The 17980-nt window shown below is 45.7% G+C and overlaps 1 protein-coding gene across 1 annotated transcript; it reads left to right on the top strand.

The window, feature by feature from the left end:
• The first annotated feature begins 129 nt into the window (after positions 1 to 129).
• On the top strand, positions 130 to 17963 carry LOC117428868 (cartilage intermediate layer protein 1). The gene is made up of 9 exons (XM_034047841.3): positions 130 to 1211; positions 5339 to 5431; positions 5923 to 6192; positions 7049 to 7234; positions 8105 to 8263; positions 8912 to 9232; positions 9772 to 9880; positions 11229 to 11386; positions 13105 to 17963. Exons 1-9 carry the CDS (start codon positions 1148 to 1150, stop codon positions 15516 to 15518), a joined length of 3774 nt encoding a protein of 1257 aa, XP_033903732.3. The 5' UTR covers positions 130 to 1147; the 3' UTR covers positions 15519 to 17963.
• Positions 17964 to 17980: the final 17 nt, after the last annotated feature.

The raw sequence follows: 17980 nt of genomic DNA, 5'->3' as shown, positions 1-17980 counted from the left end.
CCCTGTCTGTTTCTCTGCTGGCTGGTATTTCTGCAGCTCCTGTGCTAGGTACCTGTTGCTTCTTTTAGTTTTTGCCTTGGCAGGTTTCTGAGTGATTTGCAGAGCAGGCAGAGTCAGCACAGTTGAAAGGTTTTCTGGAATGAGGCGCTCAGACACAATGGCTGCAGGCAGTTAAGATTCCCCAGCGTTACTGAATTTAGCTGTATAACTATAGGAGTAACATAAACCAGAACCACACAGAATTACCATAGAAGGTTATAGAAATAAAAATATATAAAAACAGGATTTTAAGCAAGCTACACTTTTAAGTTCCGCTACACACACGTTTTGGACAATGATTAAATTATTTTTAAAAAATTTGGAGTCAATGAAAGAAAACAGCACTACTGTTTAAAATGATATACTTTGCCACTCGAGTTAATAACCCATCAATGAATGGAGTGTGCAAGCACTCATGTGCTGATCATGATAAACTTGAGTTGTTTACATCCCTCTAGCAGTGATCTTACATATAGTTTTATTTGGCAGGCTGTATACTGATAGTCATGTAGTCTGCAGGTCAGTGTGGGGCACATGGGTGGTCTGGTTTAGAATGTATTGAAAACCTTATTGAAAGCTAAGCATGATAAAAGCATTGGGGAGATTGGAAAGCATGGGGAAGCATAGGGGAGCATGCTGATTTAGTCTGGTCCCTAACTCGGAGCTTTTTTCAAAACTTTTTAAGTGTGTCAAATTAAAGTAAAACATATGCGAACCCACAGCCCACAGAAAATCCAGATACATTTTCTGAATAAGTAATAAGTAAAGTTTAAAAAAAAATAATAAATACAAGCCAGGTGTCCCAGTGGTTCTGTCTGAACTCCAGGCAATTGAATAGTCAAGCTGTGATCAAATGAGAATAACAGCCTACCCACACCCACCCGAATCCCTCTCAGCTTCTCTTTGGAAACAATTTGTCCAAAAAAATTAAGCAAGGCACAGACCAATGACAAGCTAGGGGGGATTGGCCAGGACAGCATACTTCAGATGCTCTAGCCCTGAGCCTGGGTTCAGTGGAAACAGACTGCAGGCACACTTGTCGACCCAGCACAAGGCAGGACAGCAGCCTCTGGGGACACACTCGAGAGGAACAGACTGCAGAGCAAGCATGTGGCAGAGTGAGAAAGTGATGCTCCTTTTACACACCTTACTGGCTATTGCTGTGGCACAAGGTAGGTACTGTGATGCTGACATGTAAGAATTTCACTGCCATAGAGATCCCTGCAATTGTGAAAATCCTGTGACCTTAAAGATCCCATGTGGAGCAATTGAATTGAATTATATTATATTATATTATATTATATTATATTATATTATATTATATTATATTATATTATATTATATTATATTATATTATATTATATTATATTATATTATATTATATTATATTATATTATATTATATTATATTATAGGATACTTTTTTTTTTTTTTAAAGTGATTCATAAACTATTTAGATAAAGTTATGACGTTACCACAGTACTTTTTCGCTGTATTTTGACCATGCTATACTATGTCTATACTATGCATTTACCACAATGTACCCTGGTTTGACATATTTGTTCATGGCTTTACCAGACCTTGCTTCACCTTATTATGCTTTGCTATGCTTTTACTATGGGGAACTTCTATAAGGGACAGCCTGATCTCCGATACAAAATAGCATTACAGTAACACATTCAAACCTTAAACAAATCTGAACCCATATCGATAATGTGATTGCTTCGAGTAGCTAACAAATCATTATATTTTATTAGTTTATTATTAGGTTACTATGTACTAACCGCAAAGGAAAAATTAACACTTTTTGATGTATTAGTAATCTATTTCCAGGTAACAGTTAATAAACTTGGAAAATGATCACCTATTACAAAATATATATATATATTCAATACCAGCACAGTAAAACCTGATTTTCAAACACAAACACTTGTGTTTCTAACCCTTTATAATTTATCAGTGGACTAAGCCAAAGAGTTTGAAAATCTGACTGCAGTGCCAGCCACAAGCGGTCTGCAATGACTGCCTAGTTAACCTTAAAAATTTGCACTGGTGTCAAAAATCTCTTTTATTAACTGCTGGCTCAAATGAGACTCACACTGTACCAAGACAATCTACTATCACACAAGGACCATATACACATGATTACAGAGCTCCATTGCACTGACCAAAGCACGCAGTCGCTTTATTTTCTCGGTCAAAAATATCTCAGCATTGGTTTATTTTTTGGTTGGTTTGTTTGTTTGTTTGTTTGTTTTTACAAAAATCTTAAGTAGCAGCAAGAATAAAACACATGTAAATGCATTAATAATTAAAATATTTGTCGGTCTTTCTTTAATACTAATTTTCTGTTCATTATTTATTTGTTGTTTTATGCTGCTGCTGGGATGGAAATGAGACTCCCGTTGCATAGCGGTTTGATCCATTCCAGATTTTACTACGAGTTTAATAAGACACACCTGAGCTTGTTATTACCTATACCCAGTAGCTAATCAAGCTCCTAGTAAAACCTGGAATGGGTCTAACTGCTATGCAATAGGAGTCTTATTTCCATCCCTGAGCTACTGTAAAATCAACAGAAGAAAATATTTTCCAATCTGTGAACATAAAGAAAACAGTCGCCAATCCAGCAGACTTATTAACTTGACCTATTAAAAAAAAAAACCCTTTGCTTTCACTCTATTGCCATTTTCACTTCACTCCTTCATTATTGTATAGTTGCAGGTATCACTTTTTTTCTGCCTGGCTTAAGGAAACGTGCCGCAGAGGTTGCAGCTGCAAACGTTTTTAGTTCCTGTAGAGAACAGGGGGGGTTAAAAACCAAAGATAGATGGAAACTTTTTAATACTACTTGTAGAATGATTTTAGAATGCCCAAGCATGACGCTGTTTAATACCCTAATGTTACCCCAGCTATAGCTAAAGCTTAGTGCCTACGCAGTGCGTCTTAAAATACAGCAGCAAGTTACTGAACAGCAATAAATGCAATGTTAGCGTGCAGCGCATATAGTACAAATGAGTGGAATCCAGTCCCAGTAAACTCTCTGCCCTCATAACCAGCTAGGTGAGATTTAGTGGTCTATTAAAATGATCTCTTTTTAAAGTGCCCACGCACTCGCCTTTATTTAGCCACACACAAGCAAGCACGGTGTTGAGCTGCTGCAGTTTTCAGTGGCTGATTTACAGCTGCATTGTTTTTATAGTGGGGCCAGTGTTCCCATTAGCATTCATCTTGTTCTACGCTGATTGTCAGCAGGGCTCAGCAGAGTTCAAAAGCCTGGCTACAGCGGACCAGATCAAGCTGCTGAATGTCCTTTGTAGTCGGCATATGGCTGCTGTCGCTGCGCTCCATTCAGTCTACCTATCTGCCAGTTATGAGGTGGTTTTGCAGTGTGGACTAATGTCCACTGGGGGGGCTAAGTTGGGACCTTCAAACTCATCACGTGTGAACCATGCTGGAAACAAGACAAGGTGTGAATTAACCCGCTGTACTGCCCAGCTATCCCGCTCAGCTGCACACACTTCAAACAGCTGATACGACACATGAAGTAAGTTTCAGACCTTGCTCTCATAAACAGATTTGGTGCTCTGTTGCCCAGGGCGGATGGGCACAGCGTGACTCTGAAGTGCTCGCTGCTGTTTGTGAATCGTGCTTCACTCGCGCTAGCGACGAGAGCTCAATTGAGTAGAGCCCACCCAGGGGAGACCAGAACCTTATAAAAGGGTAACTCTTGTAATCTGCTGATTCAGAATTGCACGCTTGTTATTTAGCCTGCTGCAGACTGCAAGGAGGAGCGGACCTGCAGCTGTAAATGTTGCAGGATAATTTGAAAGAAAACCTAACAAAAAACACAGTGTGTATATAAGCAGCCACTAGGAGGCTAAACCCCACTGCTTCGAGCATTAGCTATTTTATTATACAGTGACTTTGTACACTGCATGTTGAAACTATCATTTCCAGCTCTCTGTGACGTAATGCCCTTTCCTCATCTTTGCTTTGTTCGTGCCACTGCAAGCATCTTCTGTTCTGTACGTGCCAAGCAAACCGCAATGCAATCTGAAAGACCCTACAGCCTTCACTGTTTGCAAACTTATGGGTGACTCTCCAATTTGGGGCAGTCAGTGTAAATACAGTTGTTTTTTTTTGTAGTAATCACGGCTCTACCTCATATTGAAATGATAAGCCTATACTGTCCATGAAACTGCAGCAGAACCATCCTGACTGAGTCTGAAGTCATCTATTATTGTATCTATATTTGGAAGCCTGGTAAGCCAGCCACACACAGAAACACATTTCACAGTCACTAACTACTGGTTATATAAAATCAAACACAGACACAAGTGTGTTGTTACTTATTATTATTACAGGTTACCACAGTTCACATCTGGACTTGTAATTAGCTTAATAAAAGAAGCTGTCACGGATATCGCATTCTTGGTCTTTCATAACACGTTGCATCAGTCATAAACAGTGGAATAAATATGTAATGAAGATATCAGAGTAAATCACACAGCACTGTACTGGCAACTCCAGTAAAGAGATCTCTGCTTCCAACTCCCTGATCTAATCACAAAAAACAATAGTGACCTGTGCAAAACACACGTAATAGGATACAACATATAGCTGGTATGAGAAGACCACAGATCTATGACATGCTCCCCCTGTTAAATATGATTCAACCATCTCATCGCCAGGGCCTCTCTCTGCAGTCTCATTGCTCTCTAAGCTCTCCTGCACCCCCTGGTGTATCACATGCACTGCTCAAGTCCTGTTCTAAACTGCCTTGGATATGCTTTACACATCCTTAACCCCAATTCGGGGTGGACAGGTTTTTCCACATGTTCGCACTGCTTAAGACTGGAAAGCACTCCTCGATAAGCAATGCAACAGGTCCCTTGTCTGGGGTTGAGAACTATTCACACTGTCACAGGGGTGGAGTACCGCAGTGAAAGGCATCTGGCCGAGGGGATGCGGGCTGCAAGCCTATTCAAGTCGCTGGAATCCGTACAGCTGAGATAAAAGCCAGGAATGCTAAATAGGCTCGCTGAGAGTCGTGAAAGGGAGACTCGGAGACTCAGGGGTTGGTTAAATAATAATACAAGACTTGCGTACACCACTGAGGACCGCATCCATGCCCCTGAGCTTGCCAGGTAAATGCCAGGTACACCTGAAGAGTCCCTGCTACTGCTGCCTGCTTCCTCAAGTCTGTTGATTTACTGCATTTCACGTTGTGCCAGCTGTCTCTCTTCAGCTCTCGCGTCAATCCCTGTGTCTTTCCTTCCTCTCTCTCTGTCTCTCAGATCACACCTGGGGCGACTCGCGCTTCTCAAAATGGAAGGACAGGGGGGGCAGGAATCTGGGCTACAATGGCCTCCAGGAGCTGCAGACCTCAGGTAACCCCCCCCCCCTTTGATCGATGCTAGAGCAGGAAAAGCCTGTGAAACTGAGTGGAAAGGGTGAGCTGCAAGGTGGAGGGTGTTTTCCAGCTCAACTAACTCAGGATACAGAGGAACAAGGAGTTGATAAAGTAGGGTACACAAGTTTGTAAATCAGGCCCCTGATGCAGGTCAATTAAATACTGAAGGATCTGGCTGGAACAAAGTCCAGAAATGGAATGGATTGGGAGTCCCAGGGTTGCCTCCCCGCGGTTTAACCCTTTCATGCATGACGACCTCATATGGGGGATGGATAAAAAAACAAAACTCTCTTCTAGTCTTTCTGTGGCTACACATGGAAGACGCAAATGCATGATAGCCTCACACGAGGATGCCTTTGTTCCACCATATAAAGCAATGACATTTTTTTTTGTTCAATGAAAATGATATTTGTCCATCTAAGTGTTTCATGCATGAAAACACCGTGTCCCTGACCCTGTCCCCTTCAGGAGTGACGGAGTGGACGTCCTGGTTCAACATCGACCACCCTGGAGGCAGCGGGGACTACGAGCGCCTGGAGGCCATTCGCTTCTACTACCGCGAGCGGGTGTGCGTGCGGCCCCAGGCCATCGAGGCGCGCACCACGGACTGGGTGTCAGCGGGGGACACGGGCGAGGTGGTGCACTCCAGCACGGACAAGGGGTTCTGGTGCATCAACAAGGAGCAGTCGAGGGGCAAGCTCTGCTCCAACTATCACGTGCGCTTTCAGTGCCCACTAGGTACCTGCCTGACGTCTGACCTGCCTTCCTGTACGACTTAGCATGCAACAGCAGAAATCCAATTACAAACAAACACCTTTACAGAGGTCTGTGGATATGTGTGCACGAATTCACATAGCATTTATATACCGAGCTTCTAGTAACACCAATGACAGGTCATGCGTTTGTCTCATTTCTACAAGTATTTCCACAAAGGGTCTTTCTCCCTCTTGTCAGAATGCTACTTTGTGTTTGTGTGTCAGTGGCTTCGTTTGTGTCTGTGATCATAAGGGGTAGTCGAGACACTGCTGCTGTCGTCTTTGTCAGCATTTTTAGCCACCTTAGTAGTTTGTGATAGAAGAAGCTCCTAATGCTCGTTTCATTGCATCAAGAGGACAATTGACTGAATTTGAGAGTTGTGCGGGAGATGTGAGTCATGTGACTTAGCTTGCCTATTCTGTGACTCGACTACCCCACTGCTGCCGATACAAAGTAACAACGACACCACTGTATGCGTGAATAAGAAAAATAATTTACTGGATTTATTATTAATGGCTGAACCCAGGTATTGACCGCATGCATTTTTTGACTTATGAACCTTACCGTGAGTAAAGCTACAGAGACTTCTTATTCTAGCAAGGAAACGTTTCAACTTGCGTCAAAATCCCACTGGTTTTATTTACGTTTTACATTACCTCACGGACGCATCTTTAGAAATACTAAAATGAATACATCCGGTCACAAGTGTTTCGACTGTCAGACTTTCTCAATGCCTATCGTAGATCCTGATTTGAGGGGCTGATTCCCTGGTAAGGTGCTGATGTCATGTGTGTGTGTGTGTGTGTGTGTGTGTGTGTGTGTGTGTCGCCTCCTCCAGCAGTGCAGTCGTACTGGAGCCCATGGACGGCGTGGAGCGGGTGCTCAGCCACAGCGTGCGGCAGCGCCGGGATCCAAGCCCGGGAGAGGAGCTGTCACAGCACCAAGCCCCTGGGTCCACTGCGCTTCCCTGTGTGCGAGGGCAAGCCCATGGAGAGGAGGGAGTGCGCCACGCCGCCCTGCCCAGGTAATGCCACTGCCCAGCCAGCCAGCCCACCTGTCAGGGACAAGCAGCAAGCCCAGAGGTCAGACTCAAAACAGAGCTCCACAAAGACCGGGCATCGGCCTCTCCTTCTGCTCCATGTCCCCGGACAGTACGCTTGTCAAATAACAGAGCGATTATTCGACTGCTCGGATCAAACTCTCCGCAGATCTTTTCACTGGTGTTGATCGGGCTAATTCATCTGTCTAAGTGAAACGAGTGAAGAGACAGCTGCTTGGGTTTGTGTAGATCGTTGTTCTCCAGACAGTCTGAGAAAAGCAGCAGTCGTCACAAACCCAAGCAGCTGTTTCTTCACTCGTTTCACTCGGAACGGTAAATTATCCCGATTGTCAGTGCCTGATTTATTGTCAGTCCCTTTAATATCTTCCTCCGCGTGGCTAGCTTGTTACCAAGCTCCCCGTGTCAGCAGGTTCCAATCAACCTAATCAGAATTCAGCTTGTCTTTCATGTGAAGAGAGCTTTGATCACAGCCAGGCAGGCACAGAACATGTGTGCCGTGAGCTCTCTGCAGCCATGCATGAGCCCCCGCAGTGCTGTTTTAATAAAGACCTTCTCGCGGTCGCCCACAATGCCCTAAGCGATTACAGAAGCCGCTCTGTTCGAGAGGTCGAAAATCACAATCGTCACAACAGCTAAATAAACTGTCAAGTTATTCCAAACTGTCACACACTAAGAATGCGTTTGGCTGCATTCCCCAGGTGACTAAAGACAGAGCCACACGATTACTGCATGCATTATTTATGTTAGCTTCCCAGCTTGTTCCTTCTGCAGACTGCAATGTGCTATCATAGTATTGCTTCGTGTCTCTCTCTGCTTGCTTGCTTGCTGTCACAGAGGCATCGTGGGGTTCTTGGGGCTCCTGGTCAGCCTGTGCTGTGACCTGCGGAGGAGGACACAGGGTCAGGCGCAGGACCTGCGTGAAGCCCTCTGATCGGAAGCGGTGTTTCGGACGTCGGGTCGAGGCTCAGAAGTGTGGGAAGTCTCCCTGTGCAGGTAGTTACTAAGCAAGGAGAGGAGTTTTATTCGTGGGTGTGGACTACAAAAACATCGGCCAAAACCTTTGCCATCTTCCGTTCTTTAACCAGGAGTAAACCCACTGAGACCAAGGGCTCGTTTACATCACTCGAAAAAACATTATCAGACATTCAATCTGGGATCAGAAACATTTTTACGCTGTGACAGTTCTTGAAACCTAGATTGAGAAACGCTACAAAACATGTAATAAATTAAATGACAAACGTTTTAACTGCAAGTCTTCAGAGCCAATTACCAATTCATCTTAATTTGACATTTGCCATTATTGTACGTTGAGCCAAGGCATCTGGATTATCCATCTCCGATACTCTGGTCCAGACTATTACATGTCATAGACATTGTAACTGACAGATTCGTTTATTTGAAATGAGAATTGTCCAGTCGCGGAAACGCGAGTGTGCTTAAGAACTTTAGCTAGCTGCCTAGAGGTCCGTCCAGAGGTTTCGATTCCCCTACTAACCTGGTTTGAGTTTTTTTTTTCTTTTTCCTCTCCTGAGTGCTAAAGGATCACGCTGGCACTAAAGCGAGCGTACAGAGGTGAGCCGAATGGACCTTCCTCGTTCTGGAATGTCTTGCGTTCTCATGTTTTCGTGTCTGCGTTTCCAGCGTGCCGCCGCGTGTGTCAGGAGGGCCGAGTGAACGACGACTGCAGCAGCTGCGTGTGCGACGGCCACGCTCTGGTCGGGGAGGTCCGCAGCCCGCAGGGGGCGCCACTCCCAGGAGCTCTGGTGTCTCTCGAGGAGCATCCCAGACTGACACTGGCCAGGACGGACGAGAGGGGGGCCTTCCGAATCCAGGGGGTCTGCTCCAGTTCTGCCGCTCGGACCCTCTTCACCATCCAGAGAGAGAAATACGCCACCCTCTCCCTGCCTGCCTTCAGCAACAGCACCGGGACGTCCTGGATACACGCCGTGCTGCAGAGAGCCGGTGAGCCCAGCAGTGCGCTTTATCTTATTAGTAAAGTACAGTGCGCTGAGCGTGTCTGTTGATAATTCACCTCTAGAGGGAAAAGCATCCGCATGTAATACACACAACCCGGTGCTCCCTCGTCGCTTCACCACCCGCTAATTCGGTTAAGTCACGGTTAGACACTAAACTGGACGTGCTATACTTTTAGAAATAATAAAAAAGACATTTTGCTGAAGGCCCTTCACCAATTCGCGGTGTTCAATCACTTACCGTTTCATTTTATCACACAGCAAAATACCGCACAGTTTAATAAAAGGAGGGCACTGTACAGACATGCTGCTACTTAGACCATTAAAGCACACAGTATTATCAATGATATTCGTGGCATTCTTTGTATTTGATCCCAAAACACTAAAACAGCGGACTGTAACTGTAACTGTAAACTTGAACAACATCTTGCTCCTAACTAGTCTATGCAATAATCCCTTTTTTGTTGCACTTTTGCAACAAAGAATACAATTGTGGTTATCTATTAAAGTGTTCCTGCTCAATTCCAGAAAAGCCGTACATTGTGAAGCACCCAGAGGCTAAAGTGCGTTACGAAGGCCAGCGAGTGACCTTCTGTTGCATGGCCACAGGGATCCCCATGCCGGAGAAATACTACTGGTGAGTAGCGGTGTATCAATGCGCGATGCATCACCCCTTACAAGATAGACCCTGTCCTAACAGAGCTCTGTATTGTTTCTATCTTGATACAAGACTAACATACCAGTCCACCGTTAAATGATCGTTTGATCCTATTGTGCTTCATTCACACAGCCCAGCAGGACCGTCCCGTGTATCGCAATACATATCGGACCGCGACCTGCATATCGTGACATTAGAGTGTCGTTATACCCAGGGGTTCATGCGTGTCAGATCTGGATCCTAGATCCGGTACATTTTTTGTCTGACAGGCGAGAATTAAAGAGTTTGCAAATTATATAAAAAAGCTTTCCTGTTCCGTGAATTGAGTGAGAAAAGTGTAATGATATATTTTAGGATGCAACGTCAATGTGGAAGTAATTTACTAGCTTTTTTGAGCCCGTAATGGAAAAATGGTAGCAGAAGAGAACTTGAAGCAGAAGAGAACTTGAAGCACATATGGGAGCCGCTGTAAATCAAGGTCAGTACATTAGGTCTGGAAACAAACATGCCATCCCTCTCCCTTAATGATAAGATCCGGTACCTTTGCAATTACAAATGAACCCCGACTGGTGAGCTGAGTAGAACTCGAAACAGCTTCCAAACGACGCTCTGGAAGCAGATTAAGCAAATCAAATCTAATTGCATTTAGCAAACAGCAAAGGAAGAACTACACCTTGATCAGAGACCAGCGGTCCAAATTAACTAGTGACCTCATTTGTTTGAAAAAAAAATACAGTATGTCTCTCGATTTGTATCAGTGATTATTGGTTGATTATTTGGAATACAGCAAACATGTTAATGTGTCTCGTTGTCTGCGTTCCTTTTTTGGCATTGTAATTGGAATTTGCACAAACAATTTTGCTGTAATTGAAATTGTAATTATAATTATAATTGGTCCCAGGTCTGGCAGAAACTAAAATAGTTTTGAAATCACACGCTGAAGCAATTGCTCCGTCTGGGGAAACGCTTTTGAAAGATGGACCCAAATTCAGGCAAAACAGCACGTGATGGGAACAGCGTGTTTAACTTTTCAACTCCAAGGGAATGTCCTTGTTCAGCTGATCGCTTGAGACACAAATTCATGATACATTGCACTTTATGGAAAGGTATTTTAACAGTGGGTAGGACTACGCGGCTCCCGGCACCTTGCTTGAGCAGAAACAGGTGTGAGGGGCCACTGTAGCTGCTACTTGAACGGTAATGCATTTTTCTGGAAAGTTTATGAAGTCTTTGGCCCTGAGCACTAAAAATCGAATCCACTACAGAATACAGTGGCTGCACCAGCACTTTCAAAAATGTTTTAATTTTTGAACCCCTTCCTCTCCAGGTACCACAACGGGACCCTGCTGGACAGACAGGTGTACAAGTACGACGACAATCTGCTCCTGAGGGATCTCAAGCCCCTGCAGGCAGGAGAGTACCATTGCAAAGCCAGCAATGAAATGGGAGGGATCAAGTCTTCCCCTGCCATGCTCACCGTCGTAGGTAGGTGTACTGCCCATAACAAAAGCATAGCAAAGAAAATGAAAGAACAGCGGAAGCAGGGTAAATCGTAGGGAAGTTATGCATGCCAACTGATTGAAAATCAATGCTGTTAAAACCTGTGATTCACCGTTTGAGTGCTCATAATAATAAGTGGAAAGCCACAACTGTTTAGTTTGCATGCTTTGGAAGTTTGTCAAAAAGTGCACCTTGCTCATTAAGCTTGGTTTGCGTGGATGGGTTTATCTTGGAAATGCATGCTTCCATTTTCTGCTAAAGTGGAAAATGACCGGCCTAATACTGTACCCATTTCCTGGTTACATCCAAGTTGTTGATGTAATTAGTTACAAGGCTTACTTATAAGCAGTGTTGGAAAATTACATTTACAAAGTAATCTGTTAGTTACAATTTACAAAAAAACAATTCTTTGAAGATCCAGCTATTGAACCCATTCGTTCCTTCCCATTTCTAGCACGCTGATAGAAAAAGCTCATTCGTGTGACATGTAAGGTTTGACTTGCACTGCTGAAATGCTTTCTGCAACAAAGTCAGTTTTTCACCTGTCTGAAAAAGGAACCATCATAGTTAGCGAGAAACATAATCAGATTACAGCAGTGCGTTACACTGATTATAAATGACTGAGCAGTGTAGCATGCAAGGTATGGTCAGATAACTACCAGTGAGATACATTAATCGGGGATTGCAGAATTTTGGCAAAACCATGGAGTGTTAAAAAGCAATTTATAAAACGCTGTAGGACAGTATCAGTGAGTTCACGGGCTAATAAAACTCATTACCTTATGGGAAGACCACCCTGGCTGCACCGAGACCTCAGAAGCACCGTTTACACGGCAGAGCCCTCAGCTATTCATCGTACTAAAATCAAAGCATGCCAACCACTCTTTCGGCGCTTGTTTTCCCGAGATCCAGTTTGACAGTCGAGGGCAGTCATGGGTTCCACACTGGTGTGTTAAAGCAATCAGCAGCCAGTTCTGCAGAAGGGATTGGTTTCCTAGTTAATGCTCGCTGCGCGCTAAATAGGTCCCAGTGACCAAAATAACGCAGTAGAGGTATTAGCCTGTATTATATGATATGCCCGCTGTGCCTTGCTTTACGTTTACTCGTAAGCCTAACTTATTTTTGGCCGTCGCCTGATCGTCTGTGTGTTAGTCTGTGATACTTTATACCGACTGTTAATAGTGCTGGATAAATTGTTATAACAGGGTGGGAAAAAAGTAGGCAATCTCCAAAGCGGCTGTAAATCCGGATTATTAGCTAGCGAAACAGCTTGCCCAGTCCTCCGCTACAGTAATCCCTAAATGGCCGAAGCGGTTTGATGGGATCGGGAGGGAATGCAAAACCAAACCAGGGGATAAAAAAAAAAGCTTAATGGTATCAGAGTCATTTGTTTTCCATAATTAGTGATGTGCACACAAGAATAAAATCTTGTTACAAGCCAGCGGAGCAGCTTCCCCTGTTTTTGCATGCTACTGGAGTCTATATTGACTACAAACAGGGTTCTTCTATACAGGTGGTCTATGTAGCCATCACACTCCTGGAATTGTCTTGGTTCCTCATGTGGGTTTTTTTGTACGTTTAACATCTGCCTGCACGAACGATTGTGAATTGTAACCTACCTCTATTCCCCAGGGAAATGTATTTGATACATAAATAAATGCATTCATTAATAAACCTGTGCAAACTTCTTTGTGTCTCCCCAGGCAAGGACCAGCCAGCCTGTGAACCCAAACCTGAGGACTACCTGATCAAGCTGCCAATGGACTGTTTCCAACCCGGGACTGATTCTCAGTACTACAACGCCGGGCACTGCCCCCACACCAAGTGCGCAGGGTCACTGAACTTCGACCTGCGCTGCAAGGACGGGGAGGACTACTGCTGCGGGGCGAAGCGCATAGAGACGCGGGAGATCGACTGCGGCCGGTACACGCTGCCCATCCGAGCCGTGACCGAGTGCGGTTGCCAGAAATGCGTACAGCCCAAAGTTCTGGTCCGCGGGCGTGTGGTGGCAGCAGACACAGACGAGCCTCTCCGATTCGGGCACATCTACATCGGCAAGGAGCGAGTGGGCCTCACAGGCTACAAAGGCACCTTCACCATCCAGGTGCCACCAGACACCAAGAGACTAGTGGTCAGCTTCGTGGACAGGCTGCAGAAGTTTGTGGACACGGTCAAGGTGTTCCTGTTCGATAAGAAGGGAGGGGCCGTTTACCACGATGTCAAAGTGCTGCGGAAGCAGGAACCTGTGGATATTGACTCTGCTAAAGCTAGTACTTTATACCTAGGAGAGATCAAAGGGGAGGACCCCATTGGCCAAATTGTTATACCGCCCAACTCTTTCCACAAGGCCAATGGTGAGGTCTATCAAGGCACCGTCAAGGCCAGTGTGACTTTCCTGGACCCCCGAAACATCACGACTGCCCCTGCCGCTCCCGGAGACCTCAACTTTGTCAACGAGGAAGGGGACATGTACCCTCTCAGGACCTACGGCATGTTCTCTGTGGAGTTCCGAGACGAGGCCAATAAGGAAGTCTTGGAAACCGGCAGTGTGCAGGTGTTCCTGGACACGGAACATGTCAAGATGCCCGAACACATCCCCAAGATGAAGCTGTGGTCCCTCAACCCGGAGACAGGGATCTGGGAGGAGGAAAGCGACTTCCATTTCACTAGGAGCCCCGCTGGCCGGAGCAAGCGTGAGGAAAGAACCTTCTTGATTGGGAACATGGAGGTCCGGGAGAGGCGTCTTTTCAACCTGGACGTGCCCGAGAGCAGGCGCTGCTATGTCAAGGTGCGGGCCTACATGAATGACAACTTCCTGCCCAACGAGCAGCTGGAAGGGGTGGTGGTCAACCTGATCAACCTGGAACCCAGGGCTGGCTACTCCTCCAACCCCCGTGCCTGGGGCCGATTCGACAGCGTGATCACTGCCCCCAACGGCGCCTGCCTGCCGGCTTTCTGCGACGGACAGCGGCCGGACGCTTATACTGCCTACGTCACGGCCACCATGGGAGGAGAGGAGCTGGAAGCAGCCTCCTCGAGCCCCAAAATGAACCCCAACGTCATTGGGGTGTCCCAGCCCTACCTGGACAAACTCGGGTACCAGAGAACAGACCACGAAAACCCTGCGCTCAAGAAGACAGCTTTCAAGATCAACCTGGCCAAGCCCAACCCCAACAACATTGACGAGACAAACGGGCCGGTGTACGCCTATCAGAACGGCATCGACTGCGAGAACGCCCCAGTCACGGCCAACCACTTCCGCTTCTACCGCGTGGAAGGGCACAAGTACGAGTACAACGTGGTGCCTTTTCAGGAGGGAGACCTGACCTCCTGGTCTGGGGACTACCTCTCCTGGTGGCCTAACCCCCAGGAGTTCCGGGCGTGCTACATCAAGGTTAAGATCAACGGGCCCTCGGAGGTCATGGTGAGGTCGCGGAACAAGGGCGGCACGCACCCTCAGACCAAGGGTCAGCTGTATGGCATCAGAGACATGCGCAGCACCCGCGACCTGAGGCTGCCCAACTCCTCGGCCGCCTGCCTGGAGTTCAAGTGTAGCGGGATGCTGTTCGATCAAAGTCTGGTGGACCGCAGCTTGATAGCGGTCATCCCCCAGGGCGACTGCAGGCGGGTGGGCATCAACAGCCTGCTGCAGGAGTACCTGGTCAAGCACCCTCCGCAGTTCCTGAATAATGAGTCCCACGCCTTCAACATGCTGGCCCCTGTCGACCCACTGGGACACAACTACGGGATTTACACCGTCACCGACCAGAACCCCAGGCTGGCCAAGGAGATCGCCATCGGCCGGTGCTTCGACGGGACCTCGGACGGGTTCTCCAGGGAGATGAAGTCCGACTCGGGGGTCGCCCTGACCTTCAGCTGCCCGGAGAGGGCCGTGACCAGGCAGAGTCTCTTCCAACGCCTGCAGAACTCCCCGGCCCAAACGCTGGCCCAGATCGGACGGGACATGAGGGAACGAGGCCAGGCCAGGCCAGGTCCTTCCCAGGTGGTGGCTTACCGTTCGGGTCAGTTGAGCAGGAACACGCCCGCTCAGAGCCGCAGAACCCCGGGGACCACTGGTCGGAGGAGGGGCCAAGCAAGAGCACAGTCCAGGCAGTAATCCCGTCTGTGAAATGGTCCCTTGACTTGGCCGCGCCTCTCTACATAAGGAGTCGATATCAGCCTCTGAATCCATGGACTTTTATTTAAAATGACTGGACCTCGTCATTACTGTTTGGAATCATCTAAGGGCAAACAATAAAAGGCTGATTGATGCCCCCTTGATCAACGGTAGGGTGCCCTGACGTTACATCCCAACTCATTTTGAGTGACTGTTTTGCTCTGTGCATTAAATAGGGTGGAAGAGGTACAGTTAAAAATATTTCTACATCTGTTGTCAAGGAATTCGGTGGTGTGATATCATTGCCTTGCATGCACATGAGCACTAGTGAAGATGCCACATAAAGGCACAATCCACTATGGATATTGTACAAGCAATGACATCACGACAGGGATTCTTTGGGAATACAGTGGGCAGATCACTGAATCGACACTGACTCCCCTGTCTAAAGCCCCCCACCCCCCTCATTTAAAAGAGATGTATTCTGAGAGAAGGGGTGTGATATATATATATCAATATGGTGCAGCAGCTTGATTATTAAGAGTGCTTGTTTGATGCTTATCTGTTTTGTTTTGTTTTTGTTTACTAGCGTGCAATAATAATGTTAGAAAATGTGTCGGCCACCCAAATCACAGTGAGCTGAGTCCCTGGATCAAGGGAGAAACGAAACAATGCTGGGCTTCATATTATCCATTAGCAGTCAAATGCAGAGGTTTACAAAGACACTGAATACTCCTTTGTTGAATTTCTTATTTTTCTTGTTTTTTTGTTTTTTTTGTAATTGATATTAACCAAGCCAACTGTTAAGAATCACGTACTGACGAGATCCCTGCTGGAATAATTTAAACAAACCTAGCATGAAGGCAGTCCTTTATTATGGCTGCTTTTAATCAGTAACAGACTAGACTACAAGACACCATGTACTGTAGATGGCTTAGTACAAGGGTCCTCTTTTAGTCTGAAGACTGAACGAGGGTCTGGAGCACACCTTGAGGACAGGTGTGTCCAGGTGATTTAAAAACAGAGCACTTTTTTTGCACGACAGTGTGCTAAAAGGATCCAGACAGCATCGCCAGTATTAGACACTCACTTTATGCCATTCCAGCTTTTCTTCCGTGTGTTGACAGCTGTTAGAAATTCTTTACAGACTCCTTCACTCTGCAACGGCAGAGACAGATCTGAGCTGTCGATTTATACGAATGAATAGATGAATCAACAGTTTGGAGTAAGCAATGCAAGCGTGTGTGCTGTGCTGCGTCACGTAACTAGTCCCATAGGCGGTGTAAGCAGTCTGGCGAGTTGATTATCTGACGGTAACAGCAAAGTAGCACTTATTGTTCATCAAAAGCCAAAAAAAAACACTTCACCATTAAGGCACGAAAAAGGAAAAGCAATTCAAATCCGACAGACCTCGAAGTGCCAGCCCTTACGAGCTGGGCTAATCAGGGGGTAATCAACTCTAATGATGTTGTTTGCGAAGGTCGATGGCATGAGGGTGGAGGGAGGAACTCTTTTGTTCAAAAGGCAATCATGCCTGCGGACTGCGTTCTGCGTTCTCTAACCTCTCGACTTCATCATTTTCATGATTACGAAGGCGATAAGCAGCTTGATCCATTCCGAGTTTCATTCCGTATTGGGACAATTTGTGTGTGCTAAATGTGCTGGATGCTAAAGTATCTACTGAGGGCCAAGTTAGGATTGTAGTTCCAAACTCACTTACAGTATGACCTATTGTGAACCTGCCTAACCAAATTTGCAGCCATGAATATGTATGCATTAAAAAGCAGCATCCCATCGACTTGGCTTTATAGTGGATGATTAATATATACAGTAGGGTTCAAAAGTTTGGAAACAGCAAATGATTTACTGCAAAACTAGGGGTGGGGATTGTATTGCCCATTTGTCCTCACTTAGACCATTTATTAAATACCCTGGTATCCCTGAATAGATCATTGTCTTTAAAAATATGCTAAGGATTTTAATGAGCAACAAATTCATTGGTACCCTAAATATGATTAATTTACCAACAATGCTTTACCATTTGTCCTCTAGTTTACCCAAAGCTTTTCCTGAGTGGTGAGTGACGAAACTTGGTACAATATTCAATGCAGTGTTGTCCTTGGCAGCCCTCAGACAGAAAACTATTTTTGATGGTAAAAGGAAAGTCCTAAAACCTACTGCACTCAGCGGTCCACATGGGAAAGTATTGAAACGGTATAATGGACGTTGCACTTTGAGGATGTATTGACAAACAAAACAGTTTGCTGACGACTCCTCTGTAAATGAACGCGAAACCTGTACTGCATGACTTTTTTTTTCTGCTAAATTTATTGACTCACTTTATTTTCAGGTGTTCAATATGTACATTATTTTATGTATGACTGTGCATCATAATTTAGTTTTTCTGTTCTTGTAAATAAACACAGTTGGATACTTTTCATTATAGTATGTGTGTGTGTCGA

This window comes from Acipenser ruthenus, chromosome 49 (assembly GCF_902713425.1).
Source record: "Acipenser ruthenus chromosome 49, fAciRut3.2 maternal haplotype, whole genome shotgun sequence".
In the NCBI taxonomy this organism is placed as follows: Eukaryota; Metazoa; Chordata; class Actinopteri; order Acipenseriformes; family Acipenseridae; genus Acipenser; species Acipenser ruthenus.
Note: the sequence above shows the minus strand (reverse complement) of the source record. Positions and strands in the feature narration are given on the sequence as shown.